The 24,603-nt window shown below is 41.2% G+C and overlaps 1 protein-coding gene across 1 annotated transcript in view; it reads right to left on the reverse strand.

Moving 5' to 3' along the window:
* LOC137037991 (ERC protein 2) overlaps positions 1-24,603 on the reverse strand; it is a 47,838-nt gene that overhangs the window by 12,122 nt on the left and 11,113 nt on the right. The window contains exons 5-10 of the mRNA XM_067412424.1: positions 21,573-21,740; positions 14,637-14,774; positions 13,464-13,550; positions 4,805-4,998; positions 3,318-3,396; positions 483-643 (exon numbers count right to left, since the gene is read on the reverse strand). Of these exons, the coding sequence (XP_067268525.1) occupies positions 483-643; positions 3,318-3,396; positions 4,805-4,998; positions 13,464-13,550; positions 14,637-14,774; positions 21,573-21,740 (827 nt within the window). The remainder of the gene's footprint in view (positions 1-482; positions 644-3,317; positions 3,397-4,804; positions 4,999-13,463; positions 13,551-14,636; positions 14,775-21,572; positions 21,741-24,603) is intronic.

Here is a 24,603-nt window from a genome sequence, read left to right on the forward strand (position 1 = left end):
TTCAGAAGAGAGAGGAAGGGGAGCAGCACATGTATGCGGACTAAAAAGCAGATATTGTCAATGCTACTTTAAAAAGAATTATACACACCATGTATGGAGACTGTTTAGCTTTTCACATTTGCAATGCCTCCAAACACGCTCATGTCTTTTGCGTAAGAAAAAAAGTAACTTGCAAGTTGATTTACCACTTATCAAATCAAAGGAAGTGATTACCGGCTGGTTACGATCTGAGGCCACTCGTTTTTTACAAATCTCGTAATTACAGTTCTTCCAACATGCCTTTGATTTCAAACTATTCACAGATATCATCTAGAACAACAGAGGAAAGGGAACCTGATTTACCTGCACCATGAGGCACTAACGAACGCAGACTTATGGAAGGAAAGGTTGCAAGAGAAAGAGGTTGCAAAGGAGGAGCATGAACATAGACAGCCGAAAACAATCAGGTCAGAGTTGGAAGAGAAGTTTCCGTTCGTACTCACTTTAGCTGCAGGATCTCTGTTAGCTGTTTGCTGTGATCAGCTCGGGTCTTGCTCAGCTCATTGTCTCGATCAGATAGAGTATTCTGTGTAGATGACAGACGCTGCCTTGTGACATCCAACTCTATTCTGGTCTTCTCTAGAGTCGCCATCAAATCGTCCATCTATGAGAGCAAGATTATATATAAACACGCACTTATTAAACTCATACTCACCTAAAGGATTATTAGGAACACACACTAATACTGAGTTTGACCCCTTTCGCCTTCAGAACTGCCTTAACTCTCCGTGGCATTGATCATCAAGCTGCTGAAAGCATTCTTTAGAAATGTTGGCCCATATTGATAGGAGAGCATCTTGCAGTTGATGGAGATTTGTGGGATGCACATCCAGGGCACGAAGCTCCCGTTCCACCACATCCCAAAGATGCTCTATTGGGTTGAGATCTGGTGACTGTGGCGGCCATTTTAGTTCAGTCAACTCATTGTCATGTTCAAGAAACCAATTTGAAATGATTGGAGCTTTGTGACATGGTGCATTATCCTGCTGGAAGTAGCCATCAGAGGATGGGGACATGGTGGTCATAAAGGGATGGACATGGTCAGAAACAATGCTCAGGTAGGCCGTGGCATTTAAACGATGCCCAATTGGCACTAAGGGGCCTAAAGTGTGCCAAGAAAACATCCCCCACACCATTACACCACCACCACCAGCCTGCACAGTGGGAACAAGGCATGATGGATCCATGTTCTCATTCTGTTTACGCCAAATTCTCACTCTACCATCTGAATGTCTCAACAGAAATCGAGACTCATCAGACCAGGAAACATTTCTCCAGTCTTCAACTGTCCAATTTTGGTGAGCTCGTGCAAATTGTCGCCTCTTTTTCCTATTTGTAGTGGAGATGAGTGGTACGCGGTGAGTATCACACGCAACGTTTTCACCACTGCTGTCTTCACCGCATTCTAGGAATATCATACCAAAATCACATTACGAATGACGAAGTTTGCAGCCGAGCATCGACAAGGCCCATGGGCACGGTCACTGAATGCCGGTTCTGGTTTGCAGGCTAGATCCTACACTGCAAAAATGCTTTCCTTACTTAGTATTTCTAGTCGAAATATCTAAAAATTCTTACATTAAGAAACATTTACTAGACAAGTAAAAATTATGGTCTTGTTTTGGGGAAAAATAACTCAAAATGAAGAGAGTTTTTGCTTAAAATAAGATAAATAATCTGCCAATGGGGTGAGAAAAATAATCTTGTTTTCTGTTTGAATTAAGATTATTTTTCTCACCCCATTGGCAGATTATTTTCCTAATTTTAAAGCTACACTGTGTGATATTTTCCCCCATCTAGCGGTGTAAAGGTATATGACCATCCAGTGTATAATAGTTTCTGTTCCTCTCAATTTCGATTTCGTTTTACCTCCTACGGTGGCCGATTTAGTCATGGCTTCCAGTTCGACCTCTTCGGTGAGTGTTGCTTCAAGTGATGAGGTTACTTTTGAAAACTATTATAATTTGCAGTTATTTAATTTGCCAAATGATCTATGATCAAATTAATCTATGTAAAATGAATAATAGTTTTACGTTTTCGTTATTTTTAACCAGTTCATTGCTAACATCAGCTATCAGGTTCCCAGACGAATGCGAGCTAATCTTAGTAAAGTAACTTTTATCAGTGCTATCGTTATTCTGTATATTGTACGACACCACTAGCGTAAGGCAAACAAATTATAATGCAATTAAAATATTAATCTCATGTTATCCGTCATAGAACACGGATTTATGTTATAAGGTAAACAATACTTTTTCATCATTGACGCGAGGAAAACTATCCTAGACGTCGTTCTAGTGTTATGCTCAGCACACCATGATATAATTAGCCAAGCAACAATAAAACTTCCAATATACACAAATAGGCTGAATTAATATTACCTGTCGAGAAGAAAGCAGGCAACGTCGGCGTTCTTTTTAAAATCGTTGCTCCTCATGAGCTCTTTCCATCTTGGAAAGGCCACTCCAATATTTACTTTTGTCTTGTTGATTTGCCCGTTGCGTTGCCGTCTTAATTCTCTTTTCCGCTTCCTTGGCGACTCTGATACATATCCCGCAATGTTACTAGGTCCGCGACCCGGGTCGAATTTGGTAATCAGTTCCGGGACGTGGTGCTTTCACACAGAAGGCGACCCGGCAATGCTCCGGGAATATTGCGGGTCCGACGTGCAGTGTGAAAGGGGCTTAAGAGTGATCCTCCATCGTCATATAGCAGCCTCAAGCAATCCTCCTCTTCACATTCGACACGGTGCCATCGAGTGTTAAAACGCGAAAAGCGAAGCTTGAATTTACGGGTATGTCCCTCTTTGGCTACTGTACTTTCAAGATGGAGGAGCAACATGGCGGCCGGCATCCGAACCCCTAACACTTATGTATTTTCAATGGTATATTATAAAATTACGAGAATGCATTATTACTTGAAAGAAGTAAATATACATTAATAAGCACATATATTTTTGAAAGAACTAAGTGATTTTAGCTAACAATAAACTAAAAAAGTTACACAGTGTAGCTTTAAGCAAAAACTCCCCCCAAAAAAACTCTCAAAAAAAAAAAAATATCTGGACTAGAAACAAGACAAAATTACTAAGTAAGAAAAGCATTTTTTGCAGCGTATGAATAGGAAGTGGCATCCTGCAAAGATCATTCTGCTCTATTCTTGTGCATTATCTATTCTTAAATAAATTGGGTGTGAATAATATAGCCATGCAATATAAAGTCATGCTCAATTTCTGAGCAAAGTTATAATCTGTGAGAATATACACAGCATATTCTTACCTGTTTTTGAGCATTGGGAGTCATTTCTCCGGCTTGGCCTGGGTTCACAGACTGCTTGTGGTTCTGCTCCTTCACCTGTCTGCAACACAACACAGTTTATTATCATGACTCCATAGAAATGTGTTTATCATCGTTTGGGTTCCTGTTCCCCCTGTTGCAGATGAGAACTAAACTTGAGCTGAATAATGACAGTTGTCTTCTGCTTTATAGCTGCATTTGGAGCAGTTATAACTGATGTTAAGTGGGTTTGATCATTCGTGTCTGTCATGGCAGTTTTATTAGGGGCCAAACACTAAAGGTGCGTAGCCACCTATTGTATCCATTTTGTTCTTCTTCACAGATTGAGGACAGCCTGAACATCACTTACAGCAATTTTGGAGTCGCTATCGCAATCCATCTAGTGCCACTAAACTGTGGCACTTACGTTTATGCTAATAACTTTTAAATTGTAAGGGCTAGAAACAAAATATTTTTTCCTTGATTCCTTGGCTCATGACGATTTTATCCCCCGGCATTTGAACTTTTTCAAACTCATCCTATGTGGTTTGTCTAATGGTTTGGTTTGGACTCGAATCCTCTTCAGACCGCAAAAAGTTCATCAAAGCTTTATGATAAACTTTCCGCAATGCTTTGGTGTATTGAGATTAATCTTGGTACATGATGACCTGCACTGCAAAAAATGCTCTTCTTACTCAGTATTTTTGTCTTGTTTCTAGTCCAAACATCTAAACATTCTTAAAACAAGAAGTATTTACTAGACAAGCAAAAGTAATTGTCTTGTTTTGGGAAAAAAATGTTTATTTGCTCTTTATCTTTGAATGGTCATTGGGTCCCTCCCTCACATTTATCTTGGAGTTTGCGTCTCTAGGTTGTTCGTAGTGAGATTGTTACAATATATTTCATTTTAATTATAAAATATATACTAAGACTATACAAAAACATATTATGAACATGTATGTCATGTGCATGCAAGCTATATGCTATGCATATACAGTATGTGTATTGTGTATAATGAGCTTTTATACAAAGAAATATATGTCATGTTTATTGATAATTATATAGAGGTATGTGAAATATAAAAGACTGTATATAAACATACATTTATATGGGCTAGTTTTATATGTCAATATATGAAATTGTTCCATTTTCTAATAGGTTTTATATATGGGCAGATTATACATTATCACAGAAATAAATCATCATTTAAAGTATAATACATTGAAAACCAATTATTTTAAATTGTAATAATATATCACAATATTAAAAAAATAAATCTGTATTTGTGATCAAATAAATGCAGGCTTGATGAGCAGAAGAAACTTCTTTCAAAAACATTACAGATAGTAATGTGTCCAAACGTTTGGCCTGTCCTGTATATGTTTTCACTCTCTATGTGGATATATGTATATTTCATATGTGTACATATATCACATTTCCGTGGTGGAAGTCATGTATCTGAAGCGTGAGACGCTATGGTTGGCATGTACCTCTGCAGCTCGATGATTTTCTTGCCCTGCTCCAGACGCTCAGACTGCAGCTCCCGCAGAAGAGCCAAAACTCTCTGGACTTCAGCATTAGCCTTCTCCACTTCCTCTTTACGACAGCCGGCTTCGGCCTGGAGAACCTGCAGTCGCTCCGCCAGCTCCGGGTTCCAGCGAGCAACATGCTCCGCTTCACTCGCCTTCACACCAGACAAACACACACAACGTCAGAACAACCTTTCTATCACTCATTTGTTCAGATTACTTATTACACGGCTCTGTGAAATACTTGATTCTGATTGGTCAATCGCTCATTCCAGCGGTATGTTATTTCCAGATAACACACACCGCTCATCCGGGTACTGCGAGTTATCTTGACCGGTTCTACTTCTGTGCTTAACGCTGGCGCCATCTTGTGGCTTAAACAGCCGTGGGTTACAATGGAAGACTTCAAGGCTGGTTTCCTTTATAAAGTTTTAAATATGGATATTTTTCTGACACAAACGCATCGATTGGAATCAGAAGGCTCTATTAACCCATTGGACAGACATTTGACGGACAGCTGCATTTTTTTATGGACTTCAAACTCAACTACTGCTGGGATTAACGTTAGCCTGGACTTTTTAAATATAACTCTGATTGTATTTGTCTGACAGAAGAATGTCATAAACACCTATAATGACCTGAGGGAGAGTAAATCAGAGGCTTGGGTTCATCTTTGGCTGAACTAACCCTTTCAGCATTCATTCTCAACATTTAGCAGCAATAGATAACGGCCTAAAGCAGTCTGGAACTGTTTTTCTTCGCGGAAGCTTTGCGTAAGAGCTAATAAAATATTTAATCTCAAGACAATATTTAGTGTGTAATTTATCTGAGACTAGTAGCCGTGTAATAAGCGGGATAATGTCCACCCAGCCGGTTGTTATCGCAGAATAAACCCCTTCAGAGTGACGCTCCGCTTCGCCTCGGGGTCCTGATCGCTCTGGAGGGGTTTATTCTGCGATAACAACCGGCTGGGTGGACATTAGCCCTTACTTAAAGGGTTAGTTCACCCAAAAATGAAAATTATGTCATTAATGACTCTCCCTCATGTGGTTGGACACCCGTAAGATCTTCGTTCATCTTCAGAACACAAATGAAGATATTTTAGTGTAAAGCTGAGAAAGGCTTCAGATAGGCCTCCATTGGCATTCAGTCCATTCCCACTCACAAGACCCATAAAGGCCCTAAACACATCGACACACAGCCCATTTCACCTCAGCGGCTGGACAATCATTTTACAATGCGACAAAAATAGTTATTGTGCACAAAAATCAAAATAACGACTTTATCCACGAGTTATTGCCGTGAACTCAACGCATGTGTGAGAATATGACGCCGCTCCGCCGTTCATGACCCAGAAGAGGAGGAGCGAGACCTACACGGAAGACAGTAACTCGGTGGATAAAGTCATTATTTCGATTTTTTGCGCACAAAAACTATTCTCGTCGCGTTGTAGCATGATTGTCCAGCCGCTGTAGTGAGATGGGCTGTGTGTCGATGTGTTTAGGGCCTTTATGGGTCTTGTGAGTGGGAATGGACTGAATGCCAATGGAGGCCTATCTGAAGCCTTTCTCAGCTTTACACTAAAATATCTTCATCTGTGTTCTGAAGATGAACGAAGGTCTGACGGGTGTCCAACGGCATGAGGGCGAGTCATTAATGACATAATTTTCATTTTTTTGCAGATCGTTTTGACAACGTTGTCGTCTTTACGCAATAAAACACAACTTTTCCCTTTTTAGCACATCGTTGTCCTGTATAAGTATCCTAAATCCTACAAATGTTTGCATTCAGATAAAATTACAAGCACAGCCATTCATCAAAAGTTTTGAGGTGATTATTATTGAGAGAAAAATGTAATTTTACTCTGTCAGGTGCGCTTGTTCTATCATAAAGTGCAGAACACTAAATTGTAATGTTGTTGGTTCACATAATCCAAAATGATGCTATGAGTTATGAGTGTGTTGGCTTCCATATCTATAATCAAAGGCTTTAGATGTAGAACAAACACAGACACCATTCAACATTTAACAGATTGAACCAAACTAAATCAAACTATACGGCAAGACTTTGTTTATGCCTATAGTGATTTTCTTTATTCTCGTTTGAACATGATGTTACTCATAACTGCGACAAAGCAATAAATCCCTTCCAATAAATATGCAGAGGCCTGTGGGCTGTATGCGATTATTTTCTTTGGCTTTTGTTGATCAGCGCTGATACTGTTATTAGCGCTGTAAACTCTCAGGATGTTTATGACTGCTCCTCTTGTGAAACCGTCACTATATGTGGCACCACGTCAAAAAGCAAGAAGGTATAATTTCCCGAGATTGATGTCTGTTTACTCAAGGTAACATAAAAGAAACATTCTCATAAACGTTGGTTGCCGAGACATGATGAACACTAAGGGATACGGGGGAGATGAGGACATATTTGATCTCTGAATACAGTCATGCTGAAGGAAAGGTCAAGCTCATCGATGGACTGTGACACTGAGGGGTCTCTATGAACAAACAGCACCCGCTGACGGTGTTAATTAACTAAATATATTTGTTTTATAGCCTGATGCACAAAGTATGCACATTTGGTGTGGAACTAAAATTCACCAGCATTTGGACCACCTAAAAGTCTGCTATTTTTGCAGAATGAGTAAGAAACAGAATCTTTTTTTATATCTGATAATATCTCAGATATAAGGCAGATTTAGACATGTATGTGGTAATCCCATTGGCTAGTGTTCATCAAATCACTATGTCTAAAAGCACATGGCATGACTAATGCGTATGAAGAAAATGTGAGTGGTGCTTGCAATGGTTGCCTGGTTGCTAGGGTGTTCTAGGTGGTTGCTAGGGCATTGTTAGGTGTTGCTAAGGTATTCTGGGTGGTTGCTAGGCAGTTGCTAGGGTGTTGTAGGTGGTTGCTATGGCATTGCTATGTGGTTGCTAGGGTATTATGGGTGGTTGCTATGGCGTTGCTAGGCAGTTGCTAAGGTATTCTGGGTGGTTGCGAGGGCGTTGCTAGGTGGTTGCTAAGGTGTTCTGGGAGGTTGCTAGGCAGTTGCTGCAGTGTTCTGGGTGGTTGCTTTGGTGTTGCTAGTCAGTTGGTAATTGTCACAGACGGTTACTATGGAGTGTTTATAGAGTTTTTACTATGTTCTTAGTCTGATTTAGCACTTAACTAATCACTTTTAGCATGTAGCTATTAACTGCTAGCAGGTGAAGCATGTTGGAAATGCTGTTTGCTAGCATGAGTCAAAAGACCAAACCCCCATGTCTCTGATGCATGTCTATGATGTTCTGATGCAGAGATATAGGTCTTGCTAAACGGTTGCTAGGGTACTCTGTTTGGTTGCTATGGAGTGGCAGAATCCAATGATTATACTCCAAAAGTTCCTTGTCAGTATGAATGATATAAATCAACATCCATTCCTCTATGACATTCAGATGTGTATATATCTACTGTGGATTTGGGTTGCTAGGGTGCTTGATAATGGTTCCTAGGGCGTGGCTAGGAAGAGTTGAAGGTGGTTTGTGATTGGCTGTTGATGCCCTGAGTCAAACAAACTCACCCTCATGTGACACTTCTATCCAAAGATATCCTTTTGATCTCTTTCAATGGAAGTCTATGGGATCGGTTGCTAAGGAGCTCTAAATGGTTGCTAGGGTGTGGCTTAATAGCGTCACGATGATCCTGAGATAGTGATTGGCTGTCTGAGTAGATTGAGCCCGCCCCCTTGTCTCTGTGACACTGTAAACAAGAGATGTGGTCAGTACAAAATCCCTATGCGATTTACCATAGTAGGAAAAATACATGCGTTTAATGGGACGACCCTCCCCATTATAAGTCAATGGGGAAATTTGGCAAATTTTGGGCAGCTGTAGCGCCCCAAGGGTACAACTTACACCCCATTGAGATGTATGTCCTGACAGGGCCTGTCAGCCTCTTCAAATGTCATAAAAGTCGCGAGTTTCTACGAAATTCTCGCTCGGAGCTATGAGTGGTCAAAGTTTGCGCAATGTTAAGTCAATGGCACTTTTCAGCTACTTCATAGCATTCATAGCAACCACCCAGAATACAGCCAGGTGTTGGTGAGCTGTTGACTGTGCAATCAACCAGAGGAAAGATGTGAGCAAAAAGAGTCATCATTAGCCAAGTTTACATTCGTGTTTGGTTATCGACAAAGAGAATATGCATAAAAAAGAGTGTGAAATCTGCTGTATCCAGCCTGTTGTGACTTCACCAATAAAATGGTGCACGTAATGAATAACACACATATTTTTTCATAAGTTTTGTGTCTTTAAAAAAATCCTCAAGTCGTTCTGCATATAACGCAAATTAAAGAGTAATTAGACTATTTAAATTCACCAGTTTACTGCTTATTTTCATGAGTAATAGACCTATTACTAAATACTAAATTATGAAATATCAATCAGAAGATCACGACAGGACGGCGTGTAACTGCATTTTGTGACGAAGCCCATGGGTTTGGACACAGGCTATAATTAGTTCAGCCGGAAGCGGGAACACTTCCCATAACACCTGATGTACTCGTTACATCATCAGAACAGTGGCATCCACACTAATGTTAGTCTCTCTGTTTATCCCGAGGTTTGCTGCAGTCGGCCGGGTCCAGATCAGATGATGGACCTGAGCCTGAATATGACCAGCTCATCCCTGAAGTGTCTGCTGAGAGAGGGTCAATTAAACTCTCCTCTGACGGCCTCATCGACACGAAATCCTAAATAAATCCATCTCTGGCGTGACGACTCAAATCTTTCAAATAATTTTATGAATATCTATTGATCTAATATGATTTCTGACCTGTAATGTTGCTAGAATCATAATCATACACTGTCTATTTGTCGGCCAGAGCCTGGTTTCTCCCTAGGGTTTTTTCTCCATTCTGGCCCTGAAGGAGTTTTGGTTCTTGCCACCGTTACCTTTGGCTTGCTCAGTTGGGGAAAGTATATACACAATATTCGACTATATTACCGATATGCCCGCATTGACACTAAATGATAATTGAAATGAGCTGATAACATCACCGTTTTCACCAGAGCGTCTGTACAGCCCAATCAAATTCTGTTCCATTATGTTCCAGTTAATACTGTGAAGCTGCTTTGAAACAATTGGACTTGTAAAAGTGCTGTATTAGTAAAGGTGACGTGACTATCCGAGACATGATGGACTTGGTTGAAGGACTATCCACCAATAGTGTACAGAGTAGGGGTGTAACGGTACACACATCTGACGGTTCGGTACGTACCTCGGTTTTGAAGTCATGGTTCGGTACAATTTCGGTACAGCAGTTTTACAAAATTGCTTTTTATTTATTTTTATTCAACAGTGGTTTATTGAAAAAAATATGTCTAAATTAATTCAATTATAACTAAACCTTTCTTAAAGATAATACTGTAAATATGGGGAGTCCTTACTTAGGCTACACATTGTAATATTAAAGGTTAACGACAGAGCCCAAATATGCCTCAGTTCAGTTATTTTAGATATAATAATCAACACTCATAAGCTTCACATAAGGAAGTTTTTGCATTGACTTCTAAATCTAATTAAATATATTTTCTTCTCCAATTTGTTGCTGAAATATAATCATTTATACATGGCTGTCAAATCATGACAGATTTATTTAAATATGCATTAAATACACAAGACATCAATGACAGGTTAAGCAGAATATAATTAATATATAGGCTAATATATAGTGCATATGTTTATGGAAGAGAGCCTGGAGATTCAGGCAGAGCAGGAGGCCAGAATGGAGCTGGCCCGGCAGATGACCAGGGTGGCGCAGGCGACCGGAGCGGAGCCGGCGGTCTTGAAGACCCCCACGGCGGAGCAGCCGACCACCACAGTAGAGCAGATGGTCTTGAAGACCCCCACAGCAGTGCAGGCGAGGTTGAAGACCCACACGGCAGCGCAGATGACCACCACAGCAGTGCAGGCGAGGTTGAACACCCCCACGGCAGCGCAGATGACCACCACAGCAGTGCAGACGAGGTTGAAGACCCCCACGGCAGCGCAGATGACCACCACAGTAGAGCAGATGGTCTTGAAGACTCCCACGGCAGGGCAGACGACCACCACAGCAGTGCAGGCGAGGTTGAAGACCCCCACGGCAGGGCAGACGACCACCACAGCAGTGCAGACGAGGTTGAAGACCCCCACGGCAGCGCAGATGACCACCACAGCAGTGCAGGCGAGGTTGAAGACCCACACGGCAGCGCAGATGACCACCACAGCAGTGCAGACGAGGTTGAAGACCCCCATGGCAGCGCAGATGACCACCACAGCAGTGCAGGCGAGGTTGAAGACCCCCACGGCAGCGCAGATGACCACCACAGCAGTGCAGACGAGGTTGAAGACCCCCATGGCAGCGCAGATGACCACCACAGCAGTGCAGGCGAGGTTGAAGACCCCCACGGCAGCGCAGATGACCACCACAGCAGTGCAGGCGAGGTTGAACACCCCCACGGCAGCGCAGATGACCACCACAGCAGTGCAGGCGAGGTTGAACACCCCCACGGCAGCGCAGACGACCACCACAGCAGTGCAGACGAGGTTGAAGACCCCCACGGCAGCGCAGATGACCACCACAGCAGTGCAGGCGAGGTTGAACACCCCCACGGCAGCGCAGATGACCACCACAGCAGTGCAGGCGAGGTTGAAGACCCCCACGGCAGCGCAGACGACCACCACAGCAGTGCAGACGAGGTTGAAGACCCCCACGGCAGCGCAGATGACCACCACAGCAGTGCAGGTGAGGTTGAACACCCCCACGGCAGAGCAGGTGGTCCAGGTCTTCTGCTCCGCCGTGGAGGTCTTCAACCTCACCTGCACTGCTGTGGTGGTCGTCTGCCCTGCCGTGGGGGTCTTCAAGACCATCTGCTCTACTGTGGTGGTCGTCTGCCCTGCCGTGGGGGTCTTCAAGACCATCTGCTCTACTGAGGTGGTCGTCTGCTCCGCCGTGGGGGTCTTCAAGACCATCTGCTCTACTGTGGTGGTCGTCTGCCCTGCCGTGGGGGTCTTCAAGACCGCCGGCTCCGCTCCAGTCGCCTGCACCACCCTGGTCATCTGCCGGGCCAGCTCCATCCTGGCCTCCTGCTCTGCCTGAATCTCCAGGCTCTCTTCCACTACATGGGCCTGGCCCTCCATTCCGCCCCCGGGTCCGCCTCCGCTGCACCTCCCTCCTGGACAATTTTAGGAGCGTCTGGAAGCCGCTCCTTTGAGGGGGGCTATGTCACAATTCACCAGTGTGAGTGCCCGTGATCACCACCAGAGGGCACTCCACCCCGGACTGTCACTCCATCACAAACTACATTACCCATAATCCGTTCCCCGCACTCATTAGCACTCATTGTTTACACCTGTGTCTCATCACCTCATTACCTCTGCCTATATAAGCCTGGTTATCGCTGATCTCTGTCACTCATTGCGAAGTCTTGTTTAGCGTCAACTGCATTTCTGAGCGTTTCTATGGTTTCATGTTTCTTGGTTCTTTGGATTTCTTGCCTGTCTCGGATTACCCTTTTGCCTCTGTCCCTTGTTTTGTTTGCCTGATTGAACTGCCTACCTTTGTATGACCTTTTGCCTGTTTTATGGACTACGACTTTGGATTACCCTTTAATAAATACTGCGTTTGGATCTTCAACCTTCTGTCTCAGAGCAGTTCGTAACAATATGATACATTTCAGTAAGTTGTAATGTATCCTTAACATAGCCTACCTTAAGAGATATTAATTCATGTTTATTCTTTGAATTAATAAGAGACGCGGAAGAGATGACCGCGTTTACTCGCACGCCGCGCTCCCGTTTAAACTGATGCGCCTATATTGATCAGTCACGTCACATTAAAGAGCGTCAAAACGGCATTTATCGTTTTAATTTCATGATAACATGGACTGAATACTTAATATATCCGTGAGGGATCTCTAATTGAAGTGTGTTCCGCACTTAAAACAAGCCGACTGTTATCTGTTAAAGATTGCATTCATAGCGTTCGGAACACACGTGCACCGAACCGAAAGCCCTGTACCGAAACAGTTCGGTACGAATACGTGTACTGTTACACCCCTAGTACAGAGTCATGTGAATTATGCCCACTGATCACGCCTCTTGTGCATTAGAAAATACAGAGCAGACTCCCCAGACCAATGTTCAATCTTAATTGAGATTGGTCTGGTGATAGCCAGATAAATTTCATCAGGTATACTTAAAAATCCATAGATAGAAACCTGGCTATTGACTTCAAGAAACAATATGCAGACTTTTTACATTGAAATATTAGTTTCAGAATCATTGTGACTCCTAATAAGGAGAACAGCTTGAACGTCACTGGTTTCTGATTATGTTCACCTGTGTATTGTTTAGTTGCTAATTTTCTTTGTGTATTTCTAGTGTTTCAGTTCGTCTCTCTCTCCATGACCGAAAATACTACAACCTGTGCTATCGTGTGATTTAACTGGATTGTATGTTTAGCCAAAACATTGCAGGTTTTTTGGACTGAAATTCTGACAGCAAAAGTGATGTAACCCTTTAGTCTTCATGTCAGTTAAAACAACCAACACTTACATAATTACAACCAAGTCTGGCATTTCTCCTCACGTACCTCTTTGTCTGACAGACGCTCTTGTAGGACGGCGAGTTTGCTTTTCAGTTCCATATTTTCGTTCTTATGCATTTCTGCCTCTTCTATCTGTCACAGAAAATAAAGTAGAAGTTAGTAATTTGCATAAAGTATATATATATATATATATATATATATATATATATATATATATATATATATATATATATATATATATATATATATATATATATATATATATATATATATATATATATATATATAGTATTGTGCAAAAGTCTTAGGCACGTTGGTATTTTCACCCCCCAAAAATATTTTTAAGCCACTTATTTATATATTTGGCAATAGTGTGTCAGTCGGTAATATCAGTTTACATTTTCAAACATTTGTTGAAATGAAAAAATATATTTACTGAAAAACAAAATCCACAAGCACTGCCCCAACATCTCCAGACTCTTGAAGAAACCCTCCAGCAAAGCTCCTGAAGAACTATGAGCAAGTGAACCAGGACAAAAGCTGTTTAAAACACAAAGGATGCTCACACCAAACACTGATTTGATTTAGTTATTAGGAGTTTTATAAACAAAATCTTTTTATGACATTATTTTTGAAAGCATTCTCACTTTACAGCATTTTTACACAAGTGTCTAAAGCTGCTCAGAGTTCTGGAGCTTTGCTGGAGGGTTTCTTCAAGAGCCTGGAGATGTTGTGGCAATTCTTGTGGATTCTGTCTCAGTTTCCTCATGTAATCTCAGACGGACTCATGATGGAGAGATTAGATCTCCGTGTGGATCAGCTGTTCTCCTTCTGAAGACACAAATCTCACAATTAATGGCAAAATAAATGTTTGAAAATGTAAACTGATATTACCTACTGACACACTATATAAATAACTGGCATAAAAACATTTTGTGGGGGTGAAAAAGTAAGACTTTTGCACAGTACTGTATATTTTTGATCCAATTTCTTAAAACATCTGCCAGCAACCAGTTGCCTTAGGGCAGGGGTGTCCAATCCTTCTCCTGGAGAAGTTTAGCTCCAGCTCTAATGAAACTGAAACAGCTTTAGGATCTCTAGAAACATCCACACAGGTTTGTCTGAGCTGAACTCTCCAGGTAAGCGTCCCTCTGAGAGCGGCTGATGTTTAATTGTGTGTGTGGTTAGCTGTGAATAGCTGAAGCATATATTGAGCACCTTCTCAGAGAGCGCCTCCTCCAGAGTAATGAGTGCGGTGTCCGTGTTGCTGGAGTCGGCCTGCAGAGACGTCACTCGCTCCCCCAAACTCTCCAGCTGTTTCTCCCGGTCCTTCAGCTGCTCCTGCAGGTTCTCCACCTGAGACACACACAGTTAATCACTGTAAACAGCTCATCACCTCTGCCAAGTCATTCTGAGGAGAAATACATCACATGTACCTTGCAGAGCCGAAAAAAAGAAAGAAAGAAAAACGACTACTAATAATAATAATAATCCATTTCCAGGAATTGCTCACATTTCTATGGAAGGACGTTTCCGCCACTAAATAAAAAAAATAAAAAGAGTAATTGCGATTACTGAATTCTGACTTTATATCACACGGTCCTGTAGTCTGACAAGCCTAACCCACATCAAGATGTTTGGTCTGGAAACTCACCATTGACGGCTCAATCCGAGGGGCGGATAAACGGCTGTCTGTCAAACTCCCTCTGCACGCGATAGGATAGCGGTACACCAACCAGAGCAACGAAGGTGAAGCAGAGCTAGCTGACAGATTAAACATTCGCCATATCCGGTCGGCTAAACTCCGAACACATCTTCCCTTCTTAAGAATGACTTCAGTGCCGTTCTTTTCTCAGAGAAAAGCTTAACTCAAGTCTTCCAGAGTCGCGGTCAAAGCTGATTCGACAGACCGCCGTTCGCCAGTTTCTGTGTTTACTAGAAGCACGCAAACGCAACTCGGCCGTCATTATGTTAAGCCCGCCCACCGACTCTATACACGATGTGATTGGCCCGGCCAGAGTTCGGCGTTTACAGCTCAGAAGGGTATTGAGAGTCGGTAGACGACACTCGCGGCAGATTAGATTTGCTGCCGCTAGGGGGCGTCTAGATTTCTAGACTAACAGGCCAGAATTCTGACTTTATATCACGCAATTGTGAGAAAAAAAGTCTGAATCCTGAGATAAAAAGACAATTTTTTATTTAGTGGCGGACACTGGTTGCCATACATCACTGACCGTTTCAGCACAGATGCAGTGTGTGTTTCTGCAACTAATGGCTGATCATCTTCCTTGATGTTTTACTCACTTGATATATTCAAAAGACCCATGTGACCCGCTGGAAAAGTTGAAAAACTGCAACACACGTGGCACTATATTTAGTTTTACTCATACACTCGTACAACATCATATTATTCTGTGGTAAATTAAATACCACAGAAAAAAACTAATGTGATTTCTACATTAAAAAGTTATTCCAGGCAAGAATAAAAAAACTAAAGGCATACTAGTGCCCAGTGCCAGTAGCCGTATCCCTTCTAGTCAAAAACTCACTCCATTTTGATTTTATTTTCAACGAAACAAGAAACACTCTCTTATGTTGTTTTACTTATATAGTAAATGCATCTTGATTTAAGATTTGTTAGATATTTAGACTAGAAACAAGACAAAATGACTGAGTAAGAAGAGCATTTTTTGCAGTGTTTATAATGAGTTGATATTTGTTTTACAGTGGATTGGACTGAAAGAAATGCTGCTGTTTAGAAAGCATTTCTCTAACCGCTCTGTGTCTCGTGTTCAGATCCAACGCCCTTCGAGTTCTGATGTCCATTGCAAACTGTCTCTGGGCAAGATATGCTCCAGATTTACATGTGAATTTGGTTGTAATTGAGAGCGTGTGTGGGTTTAGGAGGGCATGGCTGCAATTGTGTGTGTTTAAACAAGACTTTCTCTGTGGGGCTCTAAACTGAGAACATTTGTGTTCTAAAATTGAGACTGTTTGGCTCCAATTACATATGCAGATATACCACTGAAACAGCCAAAGGAGTCGAGATTATGGCCGGTCTAAGCTGCCTCAATTTGTACCACATCCTCTTGAAGCCACATTCAGAAGTTTGAAGCATTCTTGCGATGGAGATCTTCATACTTGCTGTCAAAAATCATTGTGATGCTTTTGCATCAACTCTGTGACATATTGTAGTTGTTACCACACTGCAAAAAATGCTCTTCTTACTCAGTATTTTTGTCTTGTTTCTAGTCTAAACATCAAAAAATTCTTACATTAAGAAACATTTACTAGACAAGCGAAAGTAATTGTCTTGTTTTTGGGAAAAATAACTCAAAATGAAGAGAGTTTTTGCTTAAAATAAGATAAATAATCTGCCAATGGGGTGAGAAAAATAATCTTGTTTTCTGTTTGAATTAAGATTATTTTTCTCACCCCATTGGCAGATTATTTATCTTATTTTAAGCAAAAACTCTCTTCATTTTGAGTTATTTTTCCCAAAACAAGACGATTACTTTTGCTTGTCTAGTAAATACTTCTTGTTTTAAGAATTTTTAGATGTTTGGACTAGAAACAAGACAAAAATACTGAGAAAAGCATTTTTTTGCAGTGCAATATTTTGTGGACAATTTAAAACTGTGTAGCATCAGTTTATGTCGGGTCATTTCATCATCATCATAATAATAATAATAATCCAGCACTGGGGCCAGTTTATCTCGGAGGCGTCCCAAATCATGTTTCAGGTCTGTGAGCTACAGTGGCCCAGTGCACAACACAACAAAATTTAAAAAGCAAACATAAATTCACAACACAACGGAAATGCTCCTGACCACTAGGGGGCTCTCTGAGTGAGGTAAAGTTAGTTTCCCTTGCCGTTAGTCTATAGATTCATCAGTCTCACAAAGATATAAACACTCTGAGCAAGTTTTAAGTGAGTAACCATTGTATATCGACATGAAATATCAATTCAAAATCACCTACATGCATTATAGCTGCATATTTACCCGCTACTACGGTGCTTGATGTCCAAGGGAACGTCTGTCAATTCCACCATGTAGTTGAAACATATAATTTGTATTAATTCAAATTACTTTTAACATTTAAAAGCAGACATGTTAAAATTCCACAGATTGGTTGTATTGGTAAAACTGACTCAGCAATGCACAGCACTGGAATTTGAACGTTAAAAAAATAAGTCATTTTAATTCATGGTTAGGGTTAGGGTTAGGGGGTTAGGGTTAGGGTTAGGGTTAGGGTTAGGGTTAGGGGGTTAGGGTTAGGGTTAGGGTTAGGGTTAGGGTTAGGGTTAGGGGGTTAGGGGGTTAGGGTTAGGGTTAGGGTTAGGGGGTTAGGGTTAGGGTTAGGGTTAGGGGGTTAGGGGGTTAGGGTTAGGGTTAGGGTTAGGGTTAGGGGGTTAGGGTTAGGGTTAGGGGGTTAGGGTTAGGGTTGATACAAATGATAAGTTTCAAACACTTATGAATTGGCATAAGTTCCCTTTGGGCATCAAGCACTGTGGTAGCGGGTAAAAGCGTTCTCGAGTATTAATATGCAGCTATAATGCATGAAGGTAATTTTAACTTGATATTTCATGTTTTTCAAAACCTCTTAAAATATGATCTGCACTGTAAAACATTTTTTTTTTTTTTTGGTTTCACTTTAAAAAGTAAGTAACCTGGTTGCCTTAAAATTTTGAGTTTATTGAAATTAAAAATGTGAGTTAATACAATGAAGAAAATTTGTTTAATAAATAGAAACTCAAAATATTATTGTATCTGAACCACATAAAAAATGTGATAAATCATGAAAATAGCACTATTTGGCTGCGTCATCAGAAATAAAACACACACAATTATCCAATATGCTTACAAAATCTTTTAATAATATTTTAATAAAGGTTGTCGAATCTCAAAAAATGTTCATTGTATTAACTCAAAATTTTAATTTCAATGAACTCAAAATTTTAAGGCAACCAGGTTACTTTTTTTCTAAAAAATTTTTACAGTGTGTTACTCAGTTTGAGGCTGAATGTTTAGTGTGTTTTTATCACATTATCTGGAATTCCCCTCTGATTGCTGAAGCTATTTTCAGCCACACTCACTTGTTCTTATTTTTCTTCCCAAAGCATTGACTAAGTAAAGGAAGAACAGGAGAAGGGTATGCAGTTCTTCTGGGTCTGCACAGAAACTGGCCTTTATTAGTTAGACCCAGAAGAGGATTGGCAGAATGTCAAATGGTCAGATGAAACCAAAATAGAACATTTGGGTAAAAACTCAACTTATTGTGTTTGGAGGAGGAGGAATGCTGAGTTGCACCATACCTACTGTAAAGCATGGGGGGGGGGGCATTATGCTTTGGGGCTGTTTTTCTGCAAAGGGGCCAGGACAACTGATTAGTTTAAAAGAAAGAATGAATGGGGCATATATCGTGAGATTTTGAGTAAAACCCTTCCATCAGCAAGGGCACTGAAGATGAAACATGGCTGGGTCTTTCAGCCTGACAATGATCCCAAACACACCGCCCGGGCAACGAAGGAGTGGCTTCGGATGAAGCATTTCAAGGTCCTGGAGTGGCCGAGCCAGTCTCCAGATCTCAACCCCATAGAAAATCTTTGGAGGGAGTTGATAATCTGTGTTGCCCAGCGAAGCCCCAAAACATCACTGCTCTAGAGGAGATCTGAGGCAGGAATGGGCCACGTTTGACCTCTGTCATTCCCAACAAAGGGAATATAATAAAGTATTGAGAAGAACTTTTGTTATTGACCACATACTTATTTTCTACCATCATTTGCAAACAAATTCTTTAAAAATCAGACAATGTGATTTGTCTCATTCTGTCTCTCATAGTTGAAGTGTACCTATGATGAAAATGACAGGCCTCTCTCATCTTTTTAAGTTAGAGAACTTGCACAATTGGTGACTGACTAAATACTATTTTGCCCCACTCTATGTATATGTGTGTGTATATATATATATATATGCAACCCCAAATCAGAAAAAATTGGGACAGTTTGGAAAACGCAAATAAAAAAAGAAAGTAGTGATTTCTAAATTTACTTTGACTTGTATTTCATTGCAGACAATATGAACACAAAATATTTCATGTTTTGTCTGGTCAACTTCATGTCATTTGTAAATATGCATCCTTTCCTGTCATTCAGACCTGCAACACATTTCAAAAAAAGTTGGGACAGGAGCAATTTAGGGCTAGTAATGAGGTAAAGGGTTAAATAATGATGTGATTTGAAACAGGTGATGTCAACAGGTGATTGAAATTATGATTTGGTACAAAAGCAGCATCCAAGAAAGATCTAATCCTTTAGGAGCAAAGATGGGCCGAGGATCGCCAGTTTGCCAACAAATACGTGAGAAAATTATTGAAATGTTTAAAAACAATGTTCCTCAAAGAAAGATAGGAAGAGATTTGGATATTTCACATTCAACAGTGCATAACATAATTACAAGATTCAAGGAATCTGGAGGAATTTCAGTGCGTAAAGGACAAGGCCGCAAGCCTAAGCTGAACAACCGTGATCTCCGATCCCTCAGGCGGCACTGCATCAAGAATCGTCATTCATCTATAAGCGATCTCACCACATGGGCTCAGGACTACTTTAGCAAACCTTTGTCAAGTACCACAATACGTAGTTACATCCACAAATGCCAGTTAAACTGTACTGTGCCAAAAGGAAGCCTTATGTTAACAGTGTCCAGAAGCGCCGTCGACTTCTCTGGGCTCGGAGGCATCTGGGATGGACCATCACACAGTGGAAATGTGTACTGTGGTCAGATGAATCAGTATTTCAGGTATTTTTTGGGAGGAATGGACGCCGTGTGCTCCGGACCAAAGAAGAAAAGGATCATCCAGACTGTTACCAGCAACAAGTCCAAAAGCCAGGGTCTGCCATGGTATGGGGTTGTGTCAGTGCCCTTGGCAAAGGTAACTTGCACTTCTGTGAAGGCACCATTAATGCTGAAAAGTACATAGAGATTTTGGAGCATAATATGCTGCCTTCAAGAAGATATCTTTTCCAGGGACGTCCATGCATATTTCAACAAGACAATGCAAAACCACATTCTGCACACATTACAAAGTCCTGGCTGCGGAGGAAGAGGGTACGGGTACTTGACTGGCCTGCCTGCAGTCCCGACCGGTCTCCAATAGAGAATGTGTGACAACGAAGACCCCGTACTGCTGCCCACCTTAAGACTTGTTTGCAGGAAGAATGAGACAAAATCACGCCTGAAACACTTCATCACTTGGTGTCTTCAGTCCTTAAACGTCTTTTAAGTGTTGTGAAAAGGAATGGCAACATTACAAAGTGGTAAATGCTTTACTGTCCCAACTTTTTTTGAAATGTGTTGCAGGTCTGAATGACAGGAAAGGATGCATATTTACAAATGACATGAAGTTGACCAGACAAAACATGAAATATTCTGTGTTCATATTGTCTGCAATGAAATACAAGTCAAAGTAATTTTAGAAATCACTTCTTTTTTTATTTTATTTGCACATTCCATACTGTCCCAACTTTTTCTGATTTGGGGTTGTATATATATATATATATATATATATATATATATATATATATATATATATATATATATATATATATATATATATACAACCCCAAATCAGAAAAAGTTGGGCTGTGTTGAGCCCAACACATATATTATATATATATAATGAAGACAGCAGATCAACAATGGCATTAGATATGCTGCAAAGCTTCTTATCTGCCTGATATATAGTTAGTCCTGCACATAAGGTTACCACATGTGAAGGAGCGAGTCTCAACACAGCTCAAAAAACTTGTGTCAGCTTGTCTAGTTTTTCCACCTTGGCATTCTAATATCTTTTACAACAAGAAATCACAGCTCTCACATAAACATATTTCAATCATGACAGCTCTCGGGTAAACTTTTAGCATGTTAATGAATATGCCAGGTTAGGTTTGGTCCTGCCGCAGATCATATAAACCTGCTAGTACAAATACAGGCTTTGGTTCTTGTCTCAGTACAGTACTGTTGGATGAGGCATCAGTATGTAAAACTGCTTTTGAGGGGTAAAAGCTGTTGTCCTCATCATCGTTATTTATTTAATTTATTTACCAACTGAGGTTCTTCAACAGTCAGCAGTGCTTTATGTCTTGTGTACCTTTTTCTGCAGGATCTTAATCTTCTTCTCTTTGACCTCCAACATGTCCTTCAGGTCACATATCTCACTGTTCAGTGTTCCCTTCTCTTCTATGAGATCCTGGATCTGTTTGCTCTTCCTGTTTAGGAACGTCTCTCTCTCCTCCAAACGCAGACGCAGAGCATCCACCTTCAGACACAATTCAAAAAGAACAAGGTTAATCCTCAAAGCTGGCTTTAATGTTTGGGCTTTTTTATTTGTCACTACCTTATAAAAGTCAGCTGGAAATCATGGTAGGAGAAAGACACAACACTGGAGCAACACTTACCTTCTTCTGTTGAAAGTTAATACAACAACAACCACAAAAGACCATCTAACTTTCTCATTTCCAGTTCTGTAACAATGTGAAAAAAGAACAGCGATATACACTACATTGCCAAAGGTGTTGTGCCGCCTGCCTTTCCATGCACATGAGCTTTAATGCCATCCCATTGTTAACCCGTGGGGTTTAATATGGAGTCGGCCCCCCCTCTCTAACAGCTCCAGCTCTTCTGGGAAGGCTTTCCTCAAGGTTTAGGAGTGTGTTTATGGGGATTTTTGCCCATTCTTCTAGAAGCTCATTTGTGAGGTCAGGCACTGATGTTGGACGAGAAGGCCTGGCTCTCAGTCTCCGCTCTAATTCATCCCAAAGCTGTTCTATCGGGTTGAGCTCAGGACTCTGTGCAGGCCAGTCCAGTTCCTCCACACCAAGTTGGGAGCATGAAATTGTCCAAAATATCTTGGTGAAGCATTAAGAGTTCCTTTCACTGGAACTAAGGGGCCAACCCATGAAAAACAACCCCACCCCATGATCCCCATAATGTTATGCCCCTTTCCACCAAACTTTAGATTTTATACACCTGTGGCCATGGAAGTGGTTGAACCATGGGCGTCGGAAGCAAATAAAAAGTGGGTGGGTCAGAATAAAATATGATAAGTGGGGAAATTGTTTTGTGGTGGGTCTGGGGGTTTTCCCCCAGAAAAAAAATGATTTCATAGATGTGATTTCCTGCATTATGGTGCGTTTTAGGCCATATCCCTTTCCTATACCAAAAAAGACCTCAACCCAGTCAATACCAATAGTCTAATAAAAAGGCTATATTCATTTAACTGCCATAGAAATCAACAGTTTCACAGATAACGATAATGATCAAGTTGCATGTTTTTTATGCTCCATATCCAGACAGAAAAAGTGCCGTTTACTAAACGATTGATTGGGCCAGACAAAATTAGAGAAATCACTGAATTATATACTGTGGCTGTAGAGTAAGACGCATGGCATCAAGTTTTGATGCATATCGCGAACATAGGTTCAAACCCGCCTTTCGCCACACTCGCTCTACTCCCTTTCCCCATCACATATCAGATCGGAAAGGTATTTATTTATTATTCAATAAAAAAAATAGAAAATATTAGAAAAGGGGAAATAAAGCGTTTAACATGTGTTTAATAATAAGTTTCTTAATACGTTTCTCGGTTACGGGTAGTCAATGTAAGCAGACGTGCTGAATTAGAGACGATAAAAGTGAGTGGGTCCAATATCATTGGTCTTAAAAAGTGGGTGGGTCTTATCCCGCCCACACACAATGGTTCCGACGCCCATGGGTTGAACACCTGAATTCAGTGATTTGAAGGTGTGTCCTAATACTTTTGGCAATATAGTGTAGTTATGTTATTCACTTTCATATAAAGTGCACCTATTATGCTTTTTCGAATATATTCCTTTTCATGCAGTGTGTAATAGAGCTGTTTGTGAATGTAATCCATCTGTAAAGTTTCAAATATAAATGGAATTACTGTCTCCTAAAATAAAGAATCGATTCTGAACTGAAACAAGTCATCGGTAATTAAAGGTGCACTATGTAGTATTTTTGCAGTAAAATATCCAAAAACCACTAGGCCAGTGTTATATAATTTGTTCAGTTGAGTTCTTACAATATCCCAAATGTTTCCAACTATTTGTAAATTGTGAGAAAATTGCGATTTTAACTAAGGACAGGGACGTTTCAGCATTGCATTTGAGAGAGTCGCCTGTCAATTGCGTTATATCTGCGTTACCCTCGGTTTCGGCTTTTATTTGGCAGGAGCGCTTTACTCTTAGCAGTGTGAACAAGTGAACGCACGGAGTAACGTCATAACATCGTTTTAAACCCACTTAAATGTATCTAATATGATAAACAGAGCTGCATTACCTCAAAATCATAACCGGAAGAGCGGATCAGTGCAGGCGACCGGCGACTGTCTCCCGTCCCGTCATAATAAAAGTCCCGGTATTCGCGAGGCGGGTATTTGTTTAACAATCGCTCCAGCAGCTGTGCTCAGCTCCACAACACTCGGCCCTGCTCTGCTTTAGACTACAGTAACGTTAATAACCGCATGCATGAACGTGATTTCTGCCTGAGTCCTATTTTCCACCGGCTGTGATGAGAAGACCACATCTCCCAAGATGCTGCGCTCACACGTTGCGTCATCAAACTACGCATTTGTTTTGAATAGGCGCCCTCCAGTGGACGGAAAGTTCCATAGTGCACCTTTAAGTCTCACACTACGCAGGTTTGCGCCTCTGGTCCTGATTGACTGAACAGCGTCTCTTAGCCCCGCCCTCACTAACTGTAGTTAATGCCCGCCTCTCGTCCTGATTGGTTGAACAGCATCCTTTAGCCCCGCCCTCACTCCCTGTAGTTAATTAGCATAATGTCTGCCTCTGGTCCTGATTGACTGAACAGTGTCTCTTAGCCCCGCCCTCACTCACTGTAGTTAATAAGCATAATGCTCGCCTCTGGTCCTGATTGGCTGAGCAGCGCCTCTAGCCCCGCCCCCTCTCCCTGTAGTCGTCTCTGAGACTGGAAGCGTTTGGTTGGTGGAGTTTTCTGTTTTCTGCTGAGATTGAGACGCTCAAACCCACGCCATCGTTACTGTTCCTATCACTGTGTGTCAAGAGCTGAAATTCAGATAGGATAACGAGCGCTTGCTTTCTGACCAATCACAGCAGAGCAGCTCTCAGAGAGGCGGG

This window comes from Pseudorasbora parva, chromosome 13 (genome assembly GCF_024679245.1).
Source record: "Pseudorasbora parva isolate DD20220531a chromosome 13, ASM2467924v1, whole genome shotgun sequence".
NCBI lineage: Eukaryota > Metazoa > Chordata > Actinopteri > Cypriniformes > Gobionidae > Pseudorasbora > Pseudorasbora parva.